Source organism: Caloenas nicobarica, chromosome 3 (assembly GCF_036013445.1).
Source record: "Caloenas nicobarica isolate bCalNic1 chromosome 3, bCalNic1.hap1, whole genome shotgun sequence".
NCBI lineage: Eukaryota > Metazoa > Chordata > Aves > Columbiformes > Columbidae > Caloenas > Caloenas nicobarica.
In genome coordinates, this window is record NC_088247.1 from 50,950,682 (window position 1) to 50,978,558 (window position 27,877).

The window sequence follows — 27,877 nt, forward strand, 5'->3', positions numbered from 1 at the left end:
CTTAAGAAGAACATTAACGCTAGAGGGAGATCTTCACAGAATGGCTGAGGTTAGAAGGGGGATCCAACCCCCTGATCAAGCAGAGACACTTAGACCCAGTTTCCCAGGACTGTGCTGAGATGGGCTTTGAATATCTCAATGATGGAAACTCCACAAATTCTCTGGGTAACCTGGGGCAGTGCTCAGTCAATCTCACAGAAAAATTCTTCCTGATATTCAGATGGTGCCTCGTGTGCTTCTGTTTGTGTCTATTGCCTCTTAAAAATCTTGGACTAGCGTATTGAAATATGTGACTAAAACCTTTGTCTCTCTTGTATTCTTAGACACCATGGCAAAAAAAATCCACTCAAATAGGGCAAATACATTTTCATCACAGTTATTCTGCTTTCTTTAAGAAAAGGCAGTATAATGTGTTGATGCTAAATGAATTGCTGATCTCCAAATGTCAGTCCTTTATATAACTATATACTCATTTCTGAAAATACAATTTCAAATTCATCTCTCATATTCTTTTATGCTTCAAATTGTTGTTCTACCTAGTTTAAATAGCAGCTGGGACAATCTGATAAAAATGCACAGAAATATTAGCAGTTTTAATCCAAACATTTATCAGAGCTGAGAAGCCTGCAATTTTGCAGTACAGAAATTACGAAAGATGCAATGTCTTTAGAGAACTTGAATGCCATAAGTTAACAGCTGCAACTTCACATAGCTGTGCATCACTCTGCAATCATAAACTCAAGTTATAAGCACTCTTCCCAGTCTGAACGCTCATGATCAATTTGAATAGAAATGATTCATTCAGGATTTGGGAAGCAAAGCAAAGAGGCTGAAATGAATTATTCACAAATTGGTCCTGAAGAGGTAAATACCATAAGGTCAGAACTTCTCAAACTGGTTATGAATACTGCAGCAAAATCACCATTAACCTAGGATTTTGCATTGGATGAGTCTATTGGATCCATGTATGAAGAACCAGTTTTAAAATTTTATTTTCACTAGGTAACATCAAAAAGGCTCAAGGATGTTACACTGAAGGCTCAGTGAAACTGAATCAGTCTCCTGCTCTTTTGAGCTTCTAAATACATTGTAATGCCTCTGAAACCTCTGTCCTCCCCTGCTATTCCTGACTGTTCCTCTGTGCTTTTTTTGAACCAGCTTGTCTAAGATATTGCCTAAATTTATCCATGTGCCTCTGAGCTGGCAGTTGCACTTTCCTCCCCCACATGCCCTGAGAACTGGTGTGGCAGTTGCACATCTCCCTCTCAGAACTGGGGCCTTCAATGGGCAGTTAACGGCTCTTTGTGGAGACGCAGAGTCGGTGGGCAGGGTCGTCAGCAGGGGAGGGGCCCAGCGTGCCCACAGCCCAGAGAAGCTGAGGAGCTTCTCGAAGGCCCACAGTCGGGGGAGGGGCGCAGAGAATCCGAGAAGCTTCTGGAATGCCCACAGCCAGATCTGAGCAGACTATAAATGGGGTTCCCACTGGAGACCTCCTTTATGTGGTCTCCTTGGAGCTGCGGGTCTGCCGTGCTGTCGGAGTCCCTCCCCTTAGACGGAGAAGCCGTCTAAGGTAACCTCCCGAGAAGGGGAGCGCCTCACCTCCGTGTGTGGGTGAGTGATAAATTACTGACTATATCCTTGAATAAGTCCTTGCCGAAACAGGCGAGTGTAACTTCCTTGTCTGGGACAGATGAGTGTAAGTCCTGGCCGCAGTAGGCTAGTGTTTATCTCTTATGGGCAAAACGAGGCAGAGAGGGCTCTGATTTGTTTTCTTGTGAGTGCTTATATGCACACTGTAGATCCTCATTCTTATTTCACTGCACTCCAAATAATCTCCTAATCTAATATCCCAACCTGTATCTTATGTTATCGGAGTGCTAACTAATTGTATAAACCCCGTTTCTAATCGGTTTATCGGTGGTACTTTTCCAGCCAGAATAAAGTTTGTTTTGGACCTTGCTGTCCGCCTAAACTTATTTTGAGGTGCCTCCGTGACAGTCTCCAAAACTGCAAAAGATAGGCTGGAGTTAAGCTGACTTTAACAGGAATATGTATAGTCGTGCCTTTTAGATCCCAGTCTCTGTGAGTTTTCTGATCAATGCAGAGAGATATTAATTTCAAATGTATATTTCATGCTTAGAGGTAACTGTGGCCTAATTTGTCCATTTCATTGAAAATATATCTCAGCCTTCAGTCATAGTTTGTAGCCAGGACTATATGAAGCCGGTAAGTACCATCCAAAGCTGTCGGGAATCTATCTGCTCACCTGAAGATCATGCAAATGTTAAATTGGGTAAAATCTCCTCTTTGAACACTATTAGGTGAGTTAAATATCTCAGCCTTTATGTCTGGATTTTGGTCGGATAAATGACTCTTGTATAGGAAAACAGTGAGTAGTATTGTAGCTACTGCAGAAAATTTCACATATGCTCTACCGTTTCGTGTTGGCAAGGCTTCGGAACAGCACGAAGAAAGGGCACATTGCTCATAGTGCTAGCACATACGATTAAAGATACAGCAAGACAAGCATCAGTCTCTCACAAGAGATTTAAACATCACTTATTTAGAAAACCGATGCTTCCAAATCACTGAGCAAGATAAGCAGCCCACAGGGAAAACTGGATCTTATTATAATCTGAACTACCAGCTACTCTGCTACCATAGCTCAGAATATTCAGATATTCTGGACGCCTTCCAAAATCTGTGTCCCCATCAGTCTTTCAGTCTTTAGATGCTGGCTTTAAAGTGTCTCCCTCCCTCCCTCCCTCCCTCCCTCCCTCCCTCCCTTCCTTCCTTCCTTCCTTCCTTCCTTCCTTCCTTCCTTCCTTCCTTCCTTCCTTCCTTCCTTCCTTCCTTCCTTCCTTCCTCTCCTTCCTCCCTCCCTCCTTCCTTCCTCTCTCTTTCTCTATTTCTCTCTCTAAAAGACATTTTATTGTTTTTATTTTTTTCGTTATGAATCTTTATGAGCCATATCATGTATAAAGCATGAAAATATTAATTTTCTGAACTAATTTCTTGTTACTTACTGAATGGAAACATGAGCTATATGTTTATACTAGGATTAACAACACTGTGGTTGGTTAGAGTAGGTACATATGTTACCAGATAAAAGCAGAGGTATCACAACTGTTTTCCTTGACTTCTGAAATATCATCAGCTTTGGGTGATGAAATCTCTATAACTCTTCTTCTGATCTTGTTTATGTGTAAGTTGTTTTGGTTTTAATAGTGGCTCTGCTTTTCTGATATATCTGGTTACAGTAATCTTTTACAGTCTTTCTAGCCTTAAAGACTACTGCAATTTAATTAATTATAGCAAAGTTCTGCAATGGAACAGCAATAATGTTCTTTGAGGTGTATACTATACCAGATTCCCAGATGGATGAGTTTTTTAATAAACTCAGCTTTACCACATGTATCAGTTTTCTCAGCTGTCTAGAAAACAAGTTTACACATGCAGCTCTCTCTCACACATTCGCATTATTTATCTGGGCTAAGGGACCGCACCGATGTACATCAAGCAAAAGTGAAAAGCCATTGCACATATAGGTAATTTTAATCCATTCCATTTTTAAATACCACAATAAATTTAATTTTCACAATAAATTAAATAGCCATATTCAGTTTACAAAATAGAATTACTTAGTGTGAAACCAGTATTTACAAACATTGTACAGTATGTACATGATGTTTAGCTTTGTTGACACACAAGCATAGAAGAACAAAATTATTTGACCTTTTTTTGACACCTGGTTGACATGCTACAAGTGACACTATGGTCCATACAATAAAACAATAGTGCAAACTCACCACAGGAACTCCGAAACAATGTAGTTTGTATGATACAAGATATTCATTTCAAATAATAAGAAAATAGTAGTATCCACTCTCATTGTAAAAATTCAGCACTGCGTTTAAAGTGTCAGTATTCCTTTAGCAATATACATACCAAATATAGCTTGAAAATCATACTTTCTCACAGCTTCACAGACTTTTTACATGATTTTCATGGCATAAACTAATATTCTGTTTAGGTCAATAAGTATGTCACATAAACACTTCACTAAGTGAAAGGAACACTGACGCTTTTAACGGTGTCTGAGTTCATGTTCCTAAATACCTCCTTTCCCTTTATTATTATATCTTAAAAGATGCTAGTATGCTGACAGTAAATTTATGTTAGTTACTACTCTGTAGAAAAAATTGATCCCACCATATATTTGGTCACACACTGCATATGTACAAGTATGCATGAAAAAAGTTACTTTGATAGCCATGTCTATGAAAAGTGCATATTTTAGCAGAGACATTAACTGCATGTCTCAGGTGCAACAGAAAATGTTGTATGAAGTTTAATTTAGGGCCAGTTAAATGTCCTCCCGGTGATCTGGTAAAATTTTTGATTAAAAGGATGAAAGAACTTGCGCAATTTGGTAATGACAGAGGTATCCACCTCTGGATGGATGCGTCCCTTGCTACCTGCCAGGCACTTGTTAAAGACAATGTTAAATCGCAAGCAGTAAAACCCTCTGGTGGCATTGAAGTATAAATTGTACTGACTTATCCTCGGAGGAAGATTTAGGAACTTCTCGACCAGCTGGAGTTCTGGCAGTGGTTCTGTGATGAGCCGGTCTCCATCCACGATATGAAACTGCTCGATTGGGAAATATTTTAACCATCTCTCCAAATGTTTTGTGTAGATGCTGGTTCTCACCGCCTTATACTTAGTGTTCACTTCGCAGGTATTAGGATCAATAGCCAGCTTCTCAAACTTGTAGTAAGTTTTATTCTTTCTTTCCTTACCTTCCAGCACCTGAGTGTAATCAGAAATAGCTCTTGTGGTAGGTTCCCTGACAATGATCAATAATTTGATAGATGAGTTCATTTTGTAAATCCTTTCAGGTACTTCCTCAGTGATAAAATATGCAGGGCTTTTCTCAATTGTTATTTGATGAGGGTAAGAAAAAGGCATTTTTTTCCGGTACCACTCAATCCCCTTGGCATAGTTCTCGTCATTGTCAAAGAAGTGAATCTCTTGAGAAGCTTTGACCACTGCGGGGTGAAGGTTCAGCATCTCCAGCAGTGCTCGGGTGCCTCCTTTCCGCACCCCAATAATAATGGCCTTGGGAAGTTGCTGAACCAGATTGTGCAGTCGTATTTGTTCCTTGGTGGCATTGCCCTTTCGGAACTCATGGAGCAGCCCTCGCTTGAACTGCAGAGCTCGCAGAGGGATTTCGTCCTGGCCGCGGGGTCCAAATCGACCATCAATGGGGCAGAGGGGCTGCAGTCTGCAAGCAAGACAAGAAGTATTTGTAAAAAGAGGGTATCTATTAAGGCAAGTTTTCTGTATAAGGCAGTCACATTCATGGAAACCTCTTGCAATGTGATGTGATATATGCATCTTTCAACTTTTATTTTGTTCTGACAGTGATTAAAATGTTTGAAAATAGTTTGATTATTTATTCTAGTATTTTGCTGTGATTTGGCTAACTCCCAACTCTACCCTTCTGCTCTTTTCAAACATAGGCACTATGTTTACTGTTCTTGGGTGTTCTTGAACCTTCTCTCACTTCCCACACTGCTGATTACTTTGTGATTGCTTTGGCAGTTTTTAAAACATTCTAAGATTAATTTAAATTGTCATTTTGATCTGAAAATCCAGTTCATTTAAGTCATCTCCTTCCAACACTTTTCTTATTTTAGCCCAAATTATTTTCAGTCCTTCCCCTTCTGTTGACTTTATTAGCTGCTGATCAAGAGATGGCCTTTTTTGTGAAGAGGAGCAAAAGGGATGAAAAAATCCTCATCTTTCAATATTTTCCCTCCTCTTTAGAAGGTGCATGGTGTTTTCCCTGGGATGGAATCAGAAAGACCAGGGTTCTGAATCAGGAAAGATTAGCAATGCACAGAAAGAATGTCAAGAAAAGTTTTTAAAAATGCATCATTACATCATTGATTTTCTTATCATCACTTATGTATCCTTCCACTGAACCTCATTTTGTGTCTCACTGTTTCTTCTTTTGCCCCTGCATTTTTGTGCTATTCTTTTATGTTCACCTGCCATTATTTCACCTGTTTTCCACTTTTCTAATGCTTCATTCTTGTATTTGATGTCACTGAATGCAAGAAATGATTAAGTAAGAAAAATGTTAAAATTTTGTTACTACAGAACCTTGAATAAGCTCTCACTTCCACTCCCAAATCAGTGCTTTAGTCCTTATACAGGCCAATATTGCACTGAAGATGAAATTGGTGTCTAGAGAGAGAGCTTCCAAAGTCCTACAGAAAAATATCATTAATAATTTTGTGGAGCCATGCTCTCCAAAACTAAAGATATGTAAGAAGAAAGGTTGCCTATGCAATTTTAATTGAGCTTGCTGTGCATATGTATTATGATAGGGTTTTTAAATTACATGGCCACATGCTATTATTCTTCACAGGACCCCTGCCTCAGCCAGTATACCAGATGGGCAATGCTCATTAATAGCTGTTTAGGTATTCAGTATTTACGGTGGTTTCTCAGCATGTGGCCCCTCACTCATTTACTGTATATTATTCAAAACCTGCTTTCAGGACAGAATTATTTATTTCTTTATGGCTTTTCCATCCATCACTCCTTGTTGGGGTCTCTAATTTGACACTGATGCTAGGACAATGGATGGCTGGGACAAAATAAGTTTGGTGCCCCATGGCTGACCCGCTAGCTGTTCCCTTGATTATCCAGATGCTGAGAGATACAGTCTGTCCAGACAGAACTGAAGAAACAACTCAGATGACATTGCTGGGTTCACATGAGCTCTACTTAAGTCCTGCAGGCTAATTAGAAAGTGTGATGAGAAGTGAGTTCCTGTTGTTGTTTTCTCAAGTTTCCAGTCTCTTCCTTTACTTTTTGCTATCTACTGAGTAAGAGCCTGACTTGGTTGCAATGACTGAAGCATTGCAACACTGAAGTAAACCTCCCAATAAACAAACAAACAAACAACCCACTCCCCCCAAAACCTGACCAACCAACCAAACCAAACCAAACAACAATGACACAACAAAACAAACAGAAAGCAATGTCTTGACATGACAGTGGTACAATTTGGTTGGACTGTGGTGTGGCTGATAAGAGTCTTTCTGCAGCAGCGAGGTGGCAGTTAAAAGCACAAGAAACAGAAGTGGCAAATGCTATCTCTGTTCTTCTCTTCCCTCTCCTTCTGTGTATTTGTTATTTGTTTTCAAGCAAAAAGGATTCCACAACAGCAGTTCCAGACCCATCTCAACTAATTTTATCTCTTTTGCTCAAAAAGACAGTTAGCACTGCCTTCAGCGTAACACAACAGCTTGTCAAACAGGGTGGTTTCCTTTAAAAGTAAATAAATACTCAAGATATCCTCTAGCCTAAGGGAAAAGACTGGATGTTGTTAAAAGTCCTTCATCAACACTTTACATTTCAGGTTTTTTACTCTATCCCCTTTCTTATCCTCTCTCTAAACAATAAAAAAAAATCATTTAAAGATCTTGGCAGTGGTGGTATTAAACAGGCTGTCAGATCTTAGTAGCTGAATCGCCAGATGTAACTATTTACTGTTGTATCAAAACATGTTAATATTTTTGATTCTCTGAGTCATTTTTTTACATTAAAATAGCAGTCCTTTGCAAAGCAAGAGTATAACATTTATTATATCACTGAAGTTGCTCTCCTAAAACATGCAATTTCTCTACCTGCTACAGTAAAACTCCACAAATATTCTTCTTGAGAAAACCCACCATAGAACAACTCATCTCAGGGAACTATATTTTTGCCTAATTTCAAAACAACTGAAGTACGTCTGTGCAATCTTAATGACAAATACCCGTGTTGTCTCTCCTGATCCAGAATACTTGCTAATTGTCTTCTAATATAGTGTCACGATCGCAAAAGACTATGAGCTTGGTTGCAGCAGGAGCATTTCAGAGCACCGAAATCAGGTGCAGAGGCCCCCCCATACTGCCAATGAGAGAGTCGGGCAACTCGAAAGACTGGTGCAGATATTCTCAAAATTGCCAGGCACAGAATTTCTTTGAGCTTCCACATGCGAAGTAGCTCCATACACTCAGAATCTGAAGGATGGTGGCCTCCCCTGGAGAGAAGTGCTCAGCTCATCCAACTTTATGACTCAATGAATCAGATAAGCTACAGGTAATTTCCCTTTGGGCTTAAGAAAGCTCAAAACATTCCCACTGAAGAGCCCAATCTCAGGCTATTAAATGTGGGCCATCTCCAAGTCTCTTGTTCAAATTGAATCAGCATAAATTAAGCATAAATGAATCTGGATTTCTTCCTGAACAATTAGTTGTTCCAAAGTCTATCCAAGCCACTCAGTGTCCTTTTTCCGACAAATTCAACAAGTCTGGATTGTGCCCTACTGCTAACAAAGAACATTTCCAGTTAATTCATCTGTTTCATGCCTTCTAGTGCTTCTTTCTCTCTCTCCTTCATAACAAGTCCAAATAAAGGGCTGCTTTTTAGCAGTGTGGTATTTTTCACACTGGGTAATGCAAGAGAATGAAACTGAATTTTACTGCTATTGGCAACATTATATATGAAACAGGTGGAATTCACTGCCGCAGGAGGTCAGTGAGTCAAATACTGTGGCAAGATAATTTTATAGCCATCAGTAAATTCTGAAGATGTGCAAGCACTGATAATAGCCTAAGGTTAATTAGATTTCATGCCTCTGAGCATAAAATATCCTTTTGCAGGGACCAGTAAGGAATTCTCCTTCCATTTACAGAATCACATTAATTTCAGTGAAGTTTTCACCTCTGAAGCATCAGAGATGCTTTGACCACCAGGGGAAAGAAAATATAAACTCTGGGGCTTAGTTTGCAATGCACTTGGTCCTAGCTGAGTACACAGTCTCCCTCTTCTTCTGGAGTGGATTTAAGCAGCTGAAGAAGGCACCCAGTGACCTCAGATAGAGCTCAACATTACCTAGCAGTGGACACTAGGTAGCTCTGCTTTCAATTCACTTTCAATGCACTGTGTATTCACGCAGCGTTGTGTCACAATTTTGAACTCAGTTTTTTCCATCATTAAAAAGAAGCGCACTATTAGAGCATTAGCACTGTCAAGCTGTTTACCAGCTTCTGGAAATCTCGAAGTCTTGTTTCCTTCATTCTTTCAAACAGTTTTGTTTGGTTTTTTTTCAATTCTGTCTTTGTGTGTCACCTGCTGGGGCAGTCCCAGGCCATTCTGAAGGTGACAGAAACAGCAGTGTCAGTGCAGGTAGCACTACTGTTGTGCTGTCAATAACCACTCAGAACTCAGCCCGGTCAAGTGCCAAACACTCTTTGATTTTCTCTGCTGGATTTTCTACGGCACTCCAGGAAATCACTTGCAGAGAAAACCCAGTTATTTAGCACATTCAACTCCAGAAAATACTGGCTAATTGTCATAGTTAAAATTCTCAAACCCTGAAGCAATCTTTCAAGTGAAATAGTATTCAAAACTTGACAAGCTACTCTGCAGGCTTATACTTAATTCTAACTACCACTGTAGAACATTAATTACTTGCTCATAAATTTAGAAAGATGATATATAAATACATCGTAACTCGTTTGCTGAAACTAGAGGTCAACACACAGATGCACAGATACAAAAATGAGCTGTGGTAATGACATTTTTACTGGATGCTGTTTTATTTCTTCTCTGAAAACAAGTGCCAATGTGCTTAGAATATAAATGGACAGACAGAAATACTTTGACAGGGATGACCCATGACTATTTTCCTGCTCTGTTCTCCAAAGAGGAGGAAATAACAATGAAAACCAGTACTAGAATAGACAGTCTTTCTATATGAGTGGACACTAAAAAAAAAAAAAAAAGGAAGAAGAAGAAAGAAATGAGATTCTTTAAGACAAAATTGAGACAATCTGAGCCTATTTTTAATTAAGAGAGCAGCTATGTAATGACTTACCTATCCAAGCTCCCAACTCTGGCAACTAGATATAGGAGACTTCCAATAGCAAGACTGCCTAGTACAAAGAGCTTCTGTCTCAGCAACGGCTGCTGTTTGAATAGCATGGCCCTCCATCAATCTTCAGGACTTCTGCAGTCTGCAGAGACAAAAACACATAAAACGCTCATCAGAAAGCAATATGCAATATGGGTAATGTTTAATCAGTTGTTGCAAGTGATTAAGCCACACTTGCAAAATCTTTTCAAACTGCAAAATAAGTAGTTAAAACTTTTTTGTTTGCTACTGTTTTCACGTCCCACATGGTAACACCAGGCAACATGTCTGGGATAGGTTGATAATTCTCAAGTGGTAGTTCAGCTACATCCGCTGTTACTAGGGCTGTCTGATAGCCATACAGTGGGTCTTGACTGTGTAAAGGCTCGTATTATAATAGGGTCTCTTTTTAGGTAATTCTGTTTAAGCCCTTCAGAATCAGCCTGGGCTAGATTTTAACAGAGATTTGAATGCTTTGCTGCCAAGTGAGGCATCAGTAACCAGGAGTTAGGCTTGCAACTCCTGCGCATACAGTACATGGGGACACATTTACTCTGTCTCTAGTTTTATTAGAGCATAAACTGGAGAGAAATCTAAACCAGTGTACTTCTTGATCTGTGCCAGCAAGCCCCTGATGACAGATCTGAGAAGCATGCAGCTGGGGTGGGCACAGTGACCATTTTTCCACACCAGCTCATCCTATCAGCGCTCCCTGTGGTGGGCATTAGCTTTACCTCTTCTGTGGAGAAACCCTTAAGCAACTCATCTGCCTGACAGCAGCATTGGTTGTCATCTCAAAACCTGATGGCACACAAACTGGAATCCATGAACTGAGCATGTACGTATCCCCAGATTTCAGCAACACTGACGCATAGACTTAAATTTTCTTTTCTGATGTGTGCCAGAGACCATCTAAAGCTCCCAAATGATCTTTGCTTCAAATACTTTACATAGGAGGCAGGCATGAGTCAAACAATGTGACCTTGTGCCAAAAAGATTGAATCAGAATAACCGGGAGGTCCCTGGACAAAGTAAGAAGGAAGTACTGAGTAAAACTATTTGTCTTTAGCCTAACTCTTGCCTAGGCATTAGGTTTGTGTTCAGGACTGCAGACCTGTTTAAGAGACTCAGAGCTGCATCCCTAATGCCTTCTTACGAGAACTGAGAAGAAAGACAAGTCCCTCCTTTCAGAGCACAGCCAAGATGACACGGTTCTCCACTCTGTACCAGTCCTGGGCTTTCTTATAAATATACAGGAGGCCGAAGTTCAAATCCCGTCACTAGTTCACAGGATGTAAAGCCAAATCGTCTACCTACCAAATGAATGCTTTAATCACCAAATTGATTCTCTTGATATAAAAACCACAAGTATAAACTGGAATCACCTGAACGATTCATCCATATACTCACTCCCTTAACCACAGACTATTCAATTTGTTATGGAGTAGTTTCAATAGATACAGCTTCTCTTCTGAATTTTGACTGGACTTACTTTGAAAAATTTTTGATGTCAAGTTTATTATATTTTACTACTAGTAAAGCTCCTTTTGCAGCTTACTCTCTTCTTTCCCAGTCTTAGGACTTGGCATTAAGCAAGACCAGAGTAGATTATTAAAAGCATATAACTATATACAGAAGCAGAATGGGTAGTGAGAGTGCAAGGTTTGACCGGCCACTGTTAAGCAGAGCCTGCAAATGTTTCTTTGTCTGCCCATACTGTTAGATTTTTAGCCCAGAAAGCTCTCAGGAGACTCCAGGATAGCTTAGGAGCTACTACAAGCCAGGGACCCTTCCCAATGGACAGCAATCATGCAGCCTGCCTGCCTTAGTGCTGGCCGAGTTTAATGGTGTGGATGCGGGTCACTCCATAGTGATTGTCTTCAAGGGTGGCAGAACAGTAATTCTCAAGCACATTTATTCTACTGCTGTATAGAAAGCCTTTGTAGGACCAGTCCATCATCTATTGATAAAAGAGCCATGCAACCTTGAAGCTCTGAGTCTCACTGAGTCTCTAACACACTTCTGGTGTGCTAATAATAATAGTAACTCCTTATACAGCCAGGTTATAGCTCAGGATAACCTCTCATATAGGATAACCTCTCATACAGAATATACTGCTTTTTGCATCGATAAAAGCAACTGTATAATAAGAATTCTTATCTAAGATCCTTATTGCAACAAGAATTATATAAAACACAGAGTAAAAGGAGTTTGCAATGTAAATGCAGAGACAAGAAGTGTTATCATCCTTTAAAAAATAAATGAGGAGCAGAGATACAGAGAGATTAAGTGATTTGCTCAAGGTCACAGAGAAAACCTGTAGCACCAGTGGGATTCAGTGTGAAATGTCTGAGTTCCAATCTCATGCCTTAACTACATGATAAACTTTTGCCTCTTTTGTAATATACTTTTCTTAACATCAAAAAATAAACATAAAAATGACATATAAATGAGGCATTCTAGACACTGAGCAAGGCAGAAAAACCATAGTTGAAGCTTAATTATTAAGAAAAATGCATAGATTCTATATCTCTATGTTGATATGCTATTGCTAATTACTCTTTTAATTAAGCTATTTAATTAAAAAAAGAGGAAAGAGGACATGGTGGTGATGATGATGATGATGATAGCAAATTTCCATAGCTTTCCAGTTTTAAATCCTTTAGTGCTACTCTCTCTAAATAAAAGTATCACTTCAGCATTACAACAATGGGTTCTGAACTTCATCTCTCAGAAAACATTCACATGCAGCCCCCTGTACATTAAACTAAAGTGCTGTCCACGTGTTCTCCCTTGTACCGTCTCTTGGACTCCAGTTAAGTCCTACCTGCAGGCCTCATAAGACTGTGGTGGTCATCAGGCCATAATGAAATTAAATTAACAACAAGCTCTTTCCCAAAATAGATTCCACAAGGTCTAATTTTTGCAATAAGATTCAATGCAAAAAAACCCAAAAACCCCACCCAACCAAAAACAAAAAAAAACCCAGCCAAAACAATGAACAAACCAACAAAAAAACCCAAACCTAAACCAGTTCCATTTCCTCTGTGTTTGCATGTACCTGAGTAGAGAAAACTTTTCCGCAGAATGACAAGTACTAAACACTCACTAGAAATGCGAATCTAACATTATTTCTTTGCTTGTTTCATTTTTGTTGTCAGTTTCAGCATCTAATTTAAGTCCATGGACGGTGTTTTATTCCAGAGAGGTTGTGACCTCAATAATACTTTCCTCACATGTTAGGATTTTAATGAAAATAGTAGAAAAATAATATCTCAGCTTCAGAAATGGCTACATCTTGCAATGGCTGTACTGAGATAGCTCTAGGTGACAGAAGAGAGGACTGAAGAAACACTTCTATTTAAGCCACAGAGTTAATACAACCAGAATGTGATTAAGGTGAAGGTCCCTAAGGCGGAAATGTTGCTGGAGACTAGCATGGCAACACTTAAATGAAATGGAAAGAAGAAAAGGAAGAAATGAAAATTCTGGAACACATTATAAGCTGCACAAAGTTTTCTGTAAGGAATGCATACTTTTAAACTTAACAAGAAGCTGGAAGGCAAGATAAAATGTAATCCAAAATGACAAGATTTTAACAGTTATTTGAGGCAAATAAGGGTGTTTTTAAAAAAATGTTGCTCTCTGTTAGGGATGACAGCTGAACTGGCATATAAGCTCCTGAGTGGTAGGAAGAGGTTTAGGAAAGCCACAGGCAGAAATCTCTTGGTAGCTGGATGCTGAATGTGGAACCTCCTACCAAAAGAGATGATGGTATACTACTGCACATCTCTAGTGGGCTTATATCAGAAATATCTGTCTTCAACAATCTAGTTAAACATGCATATAAGAAAAGTCCCTTCCTGGATATCCAAGAGAGTCACGATGCACAAAGAAGACCACAAACGATTCACATTGTGGAATGCATAATTTTTAGAAATGAAAGTGTGTGCAACGTCATGTAGAGAAAAAAAATGTAAAGTGGTTTGTGATTTCAGATGCACAGCTGATCTAACTTGTTAGATTGACATAGTAAAGTTAAATAAAGAACCTTCATTTAGCACTAGAAAGTAGCCTTATCACCTTATCAGTGTGTTGACGTGAATGCCTCACCCAACCCCACTCCCCATATTCCCATACTGGCTGGTGAGACGACTGGGGTTATTGAGCGAATTGCCAAGAGAAGACAGTACAACTATGTAGAACTCTGATGATAATACCAACTGGAAAACAGATGAACTGTTCCCGACAAGATGAAGTGATCATGGATAAAGGAAGATATTGCATGTTCTGGCCAAATAATGTGAATTTTCAGTGAACTATTGTAGAAGTCAGTTTAGGTTCAAGTTAGGTCAAAGTCACATGAGGACAAGAAAACAGAAAAAGCATACCAATAATGATGGTATTACTGATAAAAGTCTGAATCTGATAACACCATAAATTGTGCAGAAGCACTGAAAACAGAAGCTGTTCCTATAATCAACTATTCCAAATAAACAGACAATGAGACAACAAGATCACCAGGAACTTATTTGAAAATGTTCAGAGGCAAAATTTTTGGACATGTGAAACAGAGATGAGAAGATGCTATTGATAAATGAAAAACATATGGTTGATTATAGAGAGACATAAGAAAGAAAAGCAACATATAATCCTTTGGCAAACAGACTGAAAAGATACAGTCATGATGGAATGATGTGATTAATCAAAGTGAAGTACAAACCACATGGAAATATGCACAAAGGAGGCTGAAAAAATAATAGGTTTTTTTTTTTAGTTTAATTTATCAATCAGTTACTGTAAACTTTTTAAATTTTGCACACCAGCAGGGGTCATCTGTTGACCAACAAATATTTGTCTTCATACACTGCAAAAAGATCTTTGAGTTTGTGTAGCATTTAAATACAGTGACTGAGAAAACAAGTCAGGGAACTGGTCACTTGGCACATTTCCATTTCTCTCGATTTTGTATTATGTTTCTTGAATGTTAGCTACAGCTTCTTGCATTTGTCACTGTGCGTAAAATTAATATAAATCAAGCACTTAGACGTTTTCTGGGGTAGGAAATCACACAGCATTTGGGAAATGAGGGAATTCATACCTCAAATTTTGTGCATCAGCTCATCAGCTCATGATCTTCTTCATGGTCTGGCTGGAATAGCCAGTCATGCTCCTGCTCCTTCTTTAGCCTCCTCCAGGTCCTCCCCCTTCTGCAATCTCACCACTGATGAAGGTCTACGCTAGTGGCAAGGAAACCTTACAGTCCCACTGTACTTCTTCCCGAGAACCCTTCACTTCAATGTCTTAATTGCAACAGTACCACAGCACCATATGGACCGTATTAAAGAGCTAGAATAACCGTGATAAAGTAGAACAGGATTTTTCATTCTTAATAGCATGGAATAGCCTAAGAACAGATAAAATTCTTCCCCTTTTTGACATAGTAAAATGAAATGGATAATGGAAACTGCAAGCTTTGAAAATACCATTTTTCTGAGGGAATGGGAAAGTGCTGAGCCTGCAGAAATGGAATTTGGATTTTTTTAAAAATTTTCCTTAATGGTTGATATTTTCAATATCAAAAAGAAATTTAATTCTGATGATTAATTACAGTGTTTCAATTTTTTCTCTCTAGCATGAGAGTGAGATGGGATGAAATAAGATTAAGGCATACTTGCTCAATTCAGGTTGTGAAGGAAGAAAATATGGAAATACTTTCACAACATAGAACAAGTTCACAAATTCAGGTAAATGTTCCTGTGTATTAAACATGTCCTTTTCTCCTCATGACTAATATTGACTGAAACAGTGGAGAAGAAAATGTCAGCAAAGCTGACAGAAAACAGTAAGTTATGCAAATAAATTCCAATATAAAGATTTCCTTTAATCTTATGCCACAGCTGTGCCAATAACTTAAAAATATCTCTCTTCTTTTTTTTTTTTTATCTGCTATTGTAGAGTTTTGACATTCAGGTTCAGCCTTTAAGATGCCCTTGAAGCCAATTCTTTGTGCAAAGAAGTGGTAAAATCTTTTCTCCATAAAGACTGCTTTACTCTGGGAGATCAGCCACAAAATCAGCGCCTGTGTATGGATAGTAGATAAGAAAACATATGTTCATTTCACAGAAGCTAGCACACTGTCAGTGTTGAGAGAGCATTTGTGATTCATAACCCCAAGCCCATCACAGCTGGCTTGGGTGGTGCACCCAGGCATCTGGGTTCTCTCAAGACTATAGAGAGTGGTAATGTCTATTTAGTCTACTCACTGACCACGGGACATTTAACTCCAGACACCCTCAAGACTCATCTATCCATAGTTTTACTATCTCTAGGTGGCTGAGGTGTTAAGTGACAACAGCACAGAAGGCCATAACGAGTTCTTTATCACATTGCTTTCTCAGCCTGACCCCTTTGGGTTTTTTTTTGCATCTTACTGAAAGACATTGAGCAAGATGGTGTTGGTAAGAGAGAAACAACTCCAAAGCTTGCTGTTGCCTTTGAGGTGCCCTGTGCCAAACAGATCTGCTGCCAGATTGTCAGAGTAGTTAGGAATCTCAGACGCTTTGATGCCCTTGAGGTCTCAGACACATCTGCTTAGAAAAACTGCCTTATTGCATCTGAGCTGGCGAGGCAGGCGGCCACGTTCTGTTGAATGATGACTAGGTTGCCATGATCCATGCTTAGCTACAATGCTCCAGGAACACTTCCAAGCACATAGATCTTAATTGGACTTCATTAGTCCAAAATACAGATGCCTGTCTCCTTGCCAGCATCCTGAGTATATTACCCTGCACTGCTCTTCATAGAGTACGAAATTAATCTGGTAGGGTTAGCCCTTTTCTTCAAATTAATGGTGTTTCCCCAGTTACTTCCCTCCTTTTCTTCTGAAATGATCATCTTCCTTGTCTGCTCCAGTTTTCAGGAACAGTGGAGCTGATGACATCAAGATAGAAAACCTGTGGAACTGCAATTCTGACTGCAGAAAGTTTATAAAAGATACTAAATTCACAGTCTTCAAAAGAGAGTATCGGCCTTGTTTCTTCCAGCTGGCATTACAACAGCTGCAACCAAAAATAGCGATCGAAAAAGGAGGTTGAGGACCAAAATGCAGTGAAATGGAAGAGAGGGGAGAAATGACTGCAAAAGTCAAAAGAGAAATCACAAAGGTAGGCCAATGGAGCTGTCACCTTAGGAGTAAGCAGTCTGTCAGATCTGGGAAAGATTTAAACAAGAAAATTATGAGTCTTCAGAGAGAAAGGTAAGCAGGTAGATATCCAGAGCTTTCTTCTTCCCTCCTTTATTTAGAGTCCAATCAATCTTTGTCATGAACAGTTTCACTGCATTGAGTGGGATATGAAGGCAGGCAGTTACTGCTTAATATGATTCAATGTGAAATAAAATTACATCTTTTCACATACTTGTAATTTTAAAATGTTCTTTTCCATTACTTTGAGTCATGCTTGTAGACACCTTTTTTATTTTCCTGGAAAAAGTTGCCCTTTCCCAAATAATTTCATACGTGAAATAAGACATATGAAAGACTGTTTGAAGGTTATTTAATTAATTAAAATGGGTAGACAATTTAAGTTAATTATCCTCTTAGCTATTATGGTGGCAAAATCTAGATGGTCTTCTGCAGCTCCTTACAGCTTTGTTTTCTGTGGCTTTCCTTTAGAAAAGCAGCAAAACTGACTTAAATGCAAAACATTACTAGGAGTCAAAAACATTGATGAGAAAACTAACAACAAAAATTTAACCAAGCTGCAAATATATTTTGCTGGTACACTGCATTTACAATAAGAAACACCAAAGGAGATTTTTGCTCATGGCTTCTACTACCCAGTGAGAAAAAACTCCAATGTATGAGATATCACCCCCGCCCCCGCCATGCATCTACAGATATGTTACGAAAAAATAATTTGGGTGAGTCTGAACATTTTTTTTCGGGCTAACCTTAGTTCTTCCTTCTCAGGCCAGATACATTGGCCTAGCTACACTTCTGCCAACCCCCATGCTACGTGTGCTGCAGTTGTGCCTACTGCCTGCACAGCTGTGTCTTGCTCTGGCCGCTAAACTCGAGTAAGCAGCAGTGATAAAAGTCCTTTTTCCTAATATCAATGCAAATGTCCAGGTGCAGTGAGATGACACTGCAAATACAGCAAAACAATTAAATAGGATGTAGTCCTGTACTCCTTCAGCTTCTGTGATTCTGTGATCTGCTTCTTATGCAGCCCCAGCATCGCCTGAATGACCTGTGGAGCAGGCAGCTTTCTCTTGCCCACTTGCATATCTTTATGTAGTACACTTTCTCGTCTCTTTTCTCTTGTCCAAACACATTCTGGACTACCCCATTACTAGTGAATGGATATCACACTGTCTAATATGGAGCACCTACATTTGTTCTGGATCAGTAGCGTCTCTGTCTTTTACTCAGACCTTTAATCTGAGAAATACTCAGCTCACACTACTCTCTGAAACCTCATATTCAGGCTAAATTTCATGTTTTCTTTCTGCATAAATGTTCCAAAGATAAAATCTGTTATATACCTATATATCTACTATTTTCCCATGGGTTCCCTTCACCATTTTATCTGACCTACTGCGGTGGTATTTTCTCTGGCCTTGACCAGTATAACTGTGCTCCATTCATATCCATTCTGAACAGCACTGCAAAGACAATTCTTCCAGTCTGTCTCTCTCTCACATCTATATGGGCACCCTTTTATTACCTTCCCATTTTCTCTGTCATACTTTTCTGTGTATTTCTGTGTCTGGGTATTCCATGGGGTTTCTACTGGGGGAACAAGGGAAAAGAGCATTTAAAAACTTGACCCCAAAGACCACTTAGTTATTTTTCAGAATGCAGTGTCTAGGTGCTTCCCCTGTAAGTCCTGACCACATCTTCCTAAGAAGTGCTACCTATTTTAATGTGGAAATCTAAGTGAAAATATCAATGCCAGTTTAACCAGGAATGTGCTACAATGCCTCCATGAGAGAGGGAGACAAATTAACACTTTTGCTCTGACAACAAAAAAGCTGCGATTTTCTGCTGTGCATGTGTTTTAAAGGCCGCTATTGCACTGCTATATTGGCCCAAGTGGCAGCTCACAGCCCGCATCTGGGTGGAAAAGAAAGGGGAAACAAGGAGAGACAGCTCGTGTCTGCAGCAGCCAGGTGCTACAGAGCTGCACAGTGCTGGAGTGTTCCCCAGAAATGAGCTTCTCTGCTCACTAAGCAGTCCTGCTTCCCTTGCACAGCCCATTCATCTTCCTCCCATTGGGCAACATGAGCTGGAGAAATAACTGCTGTCTTGCGGCTGTATTCACTCTCTTACACGTACCCAGCCTGGCAAATATGCCTGCTCCATGGTTTTAAATTAAAGAAATAAAACCACAGAAAGTCAACCAAAGCCTCTTTGCACATGCTTTACTGGTGGGTCTCCGAAGCAAGAAAGACACCAGCAGAGAGAGGTGTGTGCTTCTGATCCTCACTGGCAATCACACCTGAGAAATTATAGAAAGGCTGCTCCTCTGTTGGCATGAGATTCCTTGTCTCTCTCTTTTAGAGTATCATTTTAGACAATATTTTTCAGTGCACTATTCATGGTCCTTATACTGATTTAATGCTAATGCAGTTTGATTGACTTGGTGGACTTAACCTAACCTGAGCTCCATGGAATTGAGAGGATCTAACCCTTTCTCTACGGGTGCTTATGACTTAGTATCCCATTCCTAGAGATGATTTTTTTTTTTTTAATGACCCATCATAAAGACAGTCTCCACGTGGACTGTTCATATTTTTGCATATGGACACATTTTGTCTGCATGGTAAAATATGCCAGAAATGATGCCACTAGAAGAGGCTGTCACTTGTCTGCCACATTAGTGGTGAATCAGTGAAAGAAGAGAGGGAAGCAATGGATCTAGCTAGATATTAAGCTCATGTAATTTGTTCAGGAACTTGAAATAATCTCTGGCCTATGCAGTTCACGTTTGTAGTGGCCATTAGTCAAGGTATCTGTCTGGTTTGGCTTTGCTCCCGATACTTATTTACAGAACCTACATCCTAATATATTTTGGAATTGTGGGCTGGCTGCAGCCAGCTGTATTTTGTGGAAATACAGAAAACTGTAAAATCATCTACACAATTCAAAATATATTGGCTGGGTGACAACTAACCCCAGAATATCTCAGCCTTTTGTTTAATTGCCTTTGAAGTATACAAAAACACCTCCTCATGTTCTAAAGGACCTCTTATTTAAAGCAACTGCCATCTAAGTATACAATAAACTCATTCTGTTTGTCTATGAAAATATAGGTCTTACAGGGTCCTGTTTACAAATTGTGTAGCTATCAGAGTGAGTGACTTCTTATAAATGTCTCAGTGATGGAAGAGTTGACCTAATAATGAAAAAAGAATACTCACAAATAATTTATTTGTCGTTTGGTGGGGGGAAAAGAAGACTGAATAATTTATTTCTTCAATATTATCCAATCATCAATAGAACTGGTAATTCATAAATTTACTTATGAATAATTTATTCATCAGTTGGTGGTTGGAGGAAATTAATGAAGTAACCAATATTCAAATAACACCCAACAGGCTCTCAGAGGCAAGCAACACAGCCAGGGGGAAACTGAGGGAATGGATCCCTTTCGTCAGACTCTTGACAACCTGAGCATGAGCACAGGGAATCACCAAAGGGCAGCTGCCCTGTAGCTGCTTCTGTAGCCTGCTCACAGTATTCACCTTTCCCACCTACCCACCTGGGACAACAGATCTGCCTGGGTGCCCTGAGAGCACAGGGTGATTACTTTGTGTCTTTGATGACTGTGGGAAGCTGGAGATGCCACCTCTGGTGTTCCACTGGCTGCTGCTATGATCGCACATGGCAGCAGAGGCTGCGGGTGCCATCGCAGCCCTTCAGCAGCTCAAGAATTATCCTGCAGCTGAGAAGTGTGTTGTGCTCTGCTTGTGTACTCAAAGTAGGAAGCAGAGGGTTTCCCTCAGCCACAGGATACAGTTCTTTGTTTCTAGATAGACTGCAAAAATAAAAATTAAAGCTCTAAGGCATCTTAGAGGAAAAAAATCTTAACAGCTTAAAGTATTTCATGTATCCATGAAGGGGAAATCATCAGGCTACTCAGATCCACATCAGATTACAAAAGGCTGGTTGTGCAACTGAATTGTACTGTGCCTGAAATCACGCAACAAAGTGCTGATGTGCAAAGAGTTAAAAATAACACCCTTGCCCACCATGTCTTTTCAAAATCAGATTTCACAGGCTTGTTACTGCGACCGTCAAAATAATTTCAAGACAATTCTTATCCAAATGTAATTTTTAGATTTGTTTAATTTAGTAACATCTTTCCAGTGTGGCTGTGAGGGGGAAGTTTCTTGCTATGTAATGCATTCAGAAACAGCCCACTGCCTTCAGATAGCATCCACTGCTTTGCTCTACTGCCATCGAAAGAATCCATAACAAATCCAGTCTGAATGTTAACCAAAAGCTGCAACAGAGTACTGTTAATAAAAATAATCCTGAAATGGCTTTTGTTGTGTTATAATGTCACATTGTAATAGCTGTCATAAAAATACAAACATAAAGTAGGCATGAGGATGTGAGCAGAAGGGTTTTTTTCTGCTTTCAATGTGCTAAGTTTAATGGCAGTACATGTGCAGTTTGGGATGAAAGCAGATGCCCTTTATGAATAGACTAAGTGGAGGAATCAGTTGGCTTATGCTCTCTTCTCAACTGCTAGCAGGATTTTTCCATTCTTTGTTCCTCTGTAACTATAAACTGTGAGCACTGAAAATCAAAAAATGAGAGAAAGTTTATGAATTATACACGGTCACAGAGTTTATTAGTGCTCCACGCTCATCCTCTTGGGAGTCACTGTAGGAAAAGCTTTGAGCAATTTCCAAATTTTCAAATGGGTTCTCCATTTCTTTATCTCATTCAGCTTTTGATATGGTGTATAAATTATTTATCAGAGCCGCCATTATTTAGTTAGCTTGTGTTGTCCTCTGGCACCACGTCTGGAGAATGATATTCGTTTTGCATTTGCAATTACTAAACTTAAAAGAAATCAGCTAATTCTTCCTCTGTTCAGCTCTCTCATTTTGCAGAATGATGCATGAAGGACTGAGATGTGAACAGAATTTCATTTTGACCTTGAACCCTAATGACTCTCTTCATCCTGCCATTTCATCAGAAGGTGTAACTAGAGTTTATGTAAGAAATACTAGAAATATTTCTATTTTCCTTTTTCTCTCTCTCTCTTTTTTTTTTTTTTTTTAGGTGGGAAGATGGGATAGAAATTAATTTTTCCACATAATAAATTCACCATTGAAGCTTAGTGAATCATGTGCTATGCTGGTTAAATTCAGAGAAGGATCCTCTTTTATATAGTTTAAGTCTGGCTCCTTGAAAATTTTTGGGGTAGTTCATCTCATAGCTTCCCAGTTGAAATAGCATCTGAATGGAACAGCTTCTCAATTACTTCACCTTACAGAGTGTAAAGAAGACAGTAGTCTCTTTCTATGCCGGAACGTACAATATATTCTTAAGCAAATGTCTGTTATGATTAACTTCATCTTGCTTTATTCACATAACATGCTTACATCCCTTCTTGACATTCCTCACCCTGCTCTGCCGATGCAATTACCAGGTAGCAGGCTACCAGGCAGAAGATTTCCATTTAAAAATATACATAGGTAGCTTTGCACCTAAACCAATGTGCTAATGGACTGAAGCCGGGCCACAGCTTAGCCTGGAGGAAAACTTTATCCTCACTGTTCAGCACAAGACCAGACTCAGTTACACTGGTGCAAAATAATTTCCCCACATGCCCATGTGGCACATACATTTCTTGCCCCTTCCCAGGACTTCTCAACTGAAGCCCTCTTGCAAAAGAGGGGGAAGAAGGAGAAGCTCTGGTGGGAAAGGGCCTGTGGCCATTTCTGTCCAGCTGTGCTTCCCCTTATGCAAAGAAGACTGGGTGATATCTGCTTAAAAATCCACATCTGTGAGGTGGTAACCATGCTGACCAGCCGGCTGTGAGAGAATGTGACAGAGCTGCCTGTGCTGCAGAGCAGTGGCACGTCCCCACCCGAGGCACCTGTCAGGACGGAGGATGGATGGCAGCACCACGTTCCTTCCCCTGTGCTGACAGCCACTCAGGTGAACGATTCGCCTCCTGGCATCTCTGCAACAGGCCCCGTTTTCTGCAAGTGCAAGATCACAGCCTAGAATAAGGAAACAATATTATAGTATTACCTAGGATTATTTTTCTAGTACGAGCTATGGATTAAATCACTGTTTTCTTTCAAGTAGCACTCTGTCCTATCTGCAGGTTCGCTTTAATCCTTTGGTCTTTGAAGATGCTTCGCTCATGACTCTGTGAACATTCTTGCTAACTAACCACCTTATTTTTCTCTAGAAATATTTGTGGGGTTTGTGTGCATTAATATGATAATGTCCTGTATTACTTCCTTGAGCAATTCTCATTCTTGAGAATGGCAGGCACTTTTCCTCTTCTAAGACCATTAAATGTATTGTGTTTGATTAAAATTAATATATTTAGTAATTCTATGGGACTGATCGCAAAAGAAAATCCGATCAGGTGGGATGATGTCAGTGGCCATGTTGTTACTATCAACAGAATCAGAATTCAGGAGTGGGGTATGAGATGGGGCGCCTCTTACCTCGAAGTTAATGGTGCCTATTTAATAGTTACCTAACAGACTATGTGGTTGTAGACATGTCTTTAGGTTGTATTAGGCAAGCTGAGGACCTTCTTAACTTCTGTTTTGTAAAACACAGGTAAGTAATAGGTACAAAGGTATCATGGAGTTGAAGTTTTATATATTCAGAGAACCCTGCTTTCCATTGCAGTGCACAGTTCTGTCCTTCCCCTTTGTATCTGCAGTTATATTTTTTTGTCTCTGAAAGATGATGGTTCGGTTCCCTTGGCAGCTCAAGATACCTGAAGAAAAGATGCCAAAATATCCTCAGCAATAGTAGGTTTCCCAAACTACCCCATGTCAGAGGAACCATTCCTGTGGTTCTCCTGGGACTCCAGGAGTAAAGTTTTTAGGCAAGTACATTTATCCTAGGTAAACAATTTTTCTCTGCTGTGAGGCCACTTCTCCCCTCGCTCCCTGCTTCTCCCCAGTTGCCTGTTGGTAGGAAGCCTCTCCCAGGGAGAAGCTGTCGGGCTTTTGCCCAGTCTTCCCATACTCCCAGGCCACCAGGGACAAGCCATGGAGCTGGTCCCCCCTACTGCCAAGTCCAGCCCAGTAAGACCCAGTGAGAGGGCATTTCCCTGCACCTGGCCACCTTGTGATCCGGAGGGGCTCCCTGTGCTATTTATATATACAGGTCGTAGATTTCCGTGTGAGTCCTTAGGCTAGTACTACATAATAACTGGAACTAAACATCATTCTGCTTAGCTTACCCCTAAGGTACCAATCCACATCAGTTTACACAGTGCCCAGCTTCAAGCTTTATTCACACTGCTGTGTGAAGAACAGGGCTGATTAAAAGGAAACCAGCACTCCATGTACATTCACACTCATCCTAAATCCTCACAGCTCTACCAGCGTACATTGGAGAAACCAGCCATAGAACTATGAATGTGTTTGTACCCCTTGATGCACCAGGCAAAAAAAGGAAAAAAGAAAATCTCTTTTATCTTTTAGAATACTAACAGCTTCTTTCCATCTATGAAAATAACAAATATAATACTTGCTTTGAAATTAAGTCTGTCAGCTGAATATTAATGGAATTCTGCAGACTAGTATTTAGTCTCCAGTGTAAAGCTAAAGAAAGGAAAAGAAAATTAAGCCATCCACCCAATTGTCTCCTGTCAGCACAAGACTGCTCTGCACAGAGCTGTGCATCCCGCTCCTTCTGAGGTTACTGAAGGGGCCAGTCCCTACATGTAAGCTTCTCTTGTTATTGCAGCCTTTCTAAAGAGATAAATGTTACACAACAAGAACAGCTGCGAGGCTTATCCCTTGAACAAACAGAAGATAATGCAATTGAGTTTGGTTTTGGCCAAGGAAGGTTTGGTCTAATGCTTTAGATAAAAATATGGATCAGATTGTTTGACACCAGTTTAATATCTGGATTTCTAAAGCAGGCTCTAGCCGCTACCATACTGCATTCCTATACATTTCCTTGCAGTGCCCCAGCACCCAAGCCGTGATGGCTACAATGCTGTGAGAATGCCACAGCCCCTCCTGCCTGTAGCTGTCTCTCAAGTTGCAGCTTGGAAAACATAAACTCATTCCACTGACGGCTTCTTCCCCTGTTCAGGTTACCATTGTTTCCACCAAAGCCTTCCCCTGACAGCTAACAGAAGTAATGGAGCTGAGACCTCTGCTGCGACTGAGAGTGCTCTGAGCTGTGCCAACCATCTGCCTTATACGAAGGGAGATCTGTTTGAAATTCACATAGAAGAACAACACTGTTATTATTGCTAATTAATAGTAGGGAAGGACACAAACCCATTCCAAATCAAATTAAGTTCCAATCAGAAAAAGTCAAGTGTGATTTCTAATTTATTGCATTTTAAAATCAATCAGTCAGGTTGTGTATGTTTTTTTTTCACAAGATCCAACAGCTTACTGATACTTGTCTTTCTAGTGAGACTGAGATTGAAGCAGAACTGTGGAGGTTTTTTTTTTAAATGGAATTGATTTTTTTAAAGGAAGATCTATTTTAATTAGAATTGTACAGCGAGATTTGTCAAGCTCATGCTACTCTGAAACTTTATCATGAAGCTGTGTGGAAAGAAAGATGCTTTATGTGTTTACTCTCTCCCAAAGGGCCAGATGAAGTTAAAATGAACCTCTTTGCCTGCTAGCACAAACAGACCCCATGAGCCTCCTAAATTCCTCCTCAGCAAAGTCTGCTTCACACTGAGAAAAGGAAATATCATTGCCTTTCTTCAGAATGGCAGATTAAGTTTTCCCTGGTTCCCCCTTTCTGAGGATCAGACTCCAACTTAACATACATGGATGCTAAAGAGCCCAGATGGCTGGTTCAGCTTCAAATTAATAACATCAGTACTCCAGTCAGTTGGGGTATGATACAGTTGTTTAGTTTGTTCACCCCCACCCCTTCTGTGTGTTACACTAATAGTTCAATTTAGTGCTTCTGGCTTTCCTACTGCCCAAGTTTCAGGAAACTGCTGTTGAATAGCAGGTGCCTGGGTTTGGCCATGAACATTCAGAATTAGGAGGGACATTCTGCACTGCACCTCAATTTAGCTTGTGACACTTAAAACTCTCGGGAAGTTGTAACAGTATAACTAATAATATTGAAGTTAAGTCTTTTGATGCTACAGGGGAGAGTTATTTGCAAAAGTCTGAGACTCCAAATACCTGGCCTCTGGGTAGCTCATGACTGTGTTTCAAAGAGAGGTTAGTAAATAAAAAACCAGTATGGACCAAGCACTCCATATTATGCAGGATGAATGAAGGAATACAAAATAATAATGATCATGGATCAGTGGAAATCAGTACAATAGGACATGCAACAATGGTGCAGGTAAATCTGTAGTTGAGCGAGTCTTTGGAAAAAAAAAATGAGCATCAAACCAGTTTTTCATCAGTAAGGAATGACCATCAAAATGATGGACTTTCAGTATCACAATGTAAAAACTTTGGATGAAGATGCATTATATTCTCAGTAAAAAAAAAAAATCTACATTTCATTGAGGCTGAACAATAATTTGTGTCTTTGGCAGAACCATCATCAAACCCTTTAGGGCTTATCTAATGAAAAGAGTGACTTACACTGGCATGTACAATAACAGAGAGGTTTTCCCATTACCTGGGAACCCAGACAGCTGTCCCTGTTTAAAATATACATTACTTTTTCTGCCATCATTTCATCATGTTCCCAAAGAACAGTTAAAGTTGCTGGGCAATTAATACATCTCTTTTCCTTGCTACTCCCTTCCAAATATTAAGAAGGACAGAAACCGGCTTTAGTGTGTGTTGTGTACCAGTGTTCCTGATCAGGTGATATCTCTCTGCTGTGAGTTGAACGCCACGCTCCTGTGGGACACTACAGTGCAGGGGGGTCTGTAACTTCAGCGCAGCTCCGACACCCACCCTCCAGAGCACGTTTTTCCTTTCTGAAGAACATACTTGTCAGTCAATAACTGTTCTTCTCAATCCTTGCTTTTAGGAGAGGCGGAAAACATTATATTCTTCTGGCACTCTCTGTGTTTTCTTTAACTAAATTATATTTGCCTCTGTGAAAGACCTATTGATTAATTTAATAGATCTTTTGTTCATTCTACAGATTAATGTCTTACTTTTTATCTTAGTTTCTCATGCAATATTCACTTCAGTCTATTTAAGCATTCTGAAAGCTTTATAGCATTTTTTAAACTCTTCATTCTTTTGTCCCTTATGTATCAGCCTGGGCAGAGGTGAAATCACACAAGTACTCAGCAACTACCAGCCACAAACAGGTTCTGTCCCCTCTAGGGTGGTGTCTAGTGCAAAGATGACAAGTGCCGAAAGGATTTGTCACTCAGAAAGCTGACATCGGGATCACTGGGCTAAAAGTTGACCCTAATCCCCAACAGGGCTAGGTAGGAATATATATAATTTTCATATGTCTTTAGCAGAAAAAATTCTGACACCACTTCTTGATTCTCGTCGCTCCAGCTAGAGCCTTGGGAAGTCAGTCTGGATATGAAGTTGCAATAAATCCTGAGGACTCTAGCAGAGGCAACAAGACAACTAATCTACCAGTGCGATAATGTGGTGGGTAAAGTGATGGGGTAGGAGAAACAGGACGTAATGCTTAATGATACAAGTTCTCCTCAGTCAGTGCCCTAAATGTCAAAAGTCTCACCAGACAATTTAATAGAG

At 39.9% G+C, this 27,877-nt stretch overlaps 1 protein-coding gene across 2 annotated transcripts in view; it reads right to left on the reverse strand.

The window, feature by feature from the left end:
- Positions 1-3,659: 3,659 nt before the first annotated feature.
- HS3ST5 (heparan sulfate-glucosamine 3-sulfotransferase 5) overlaps positions 3,660-27,877 on the reverse strand; it is a 32,808-nt gene continuing 8,590 nt past the window's right edge. For both annotated transcript variants that reach the window (XM_065631711.1, XM_065631712.1), the window contains 2 exons: positions 9,944-10,082; positions 3,660-5,287 (listed from right to left, as the gene is read on the reverse strand). In XM_065631711.1, coding sequence (XP_065487783.1) covers positions 4,357-5,287; positions 9,944-10,050 — 1,038 coding nt within the window. In that variant the 5' untranslated portion in view covers positions 10,051-10,082 and the 3' untranslated portion in view covers positions 3,660-4,356. The remainder of the gene's footprint in view (positions 5,288-9,943; positions 10,083-27,877) is intronic.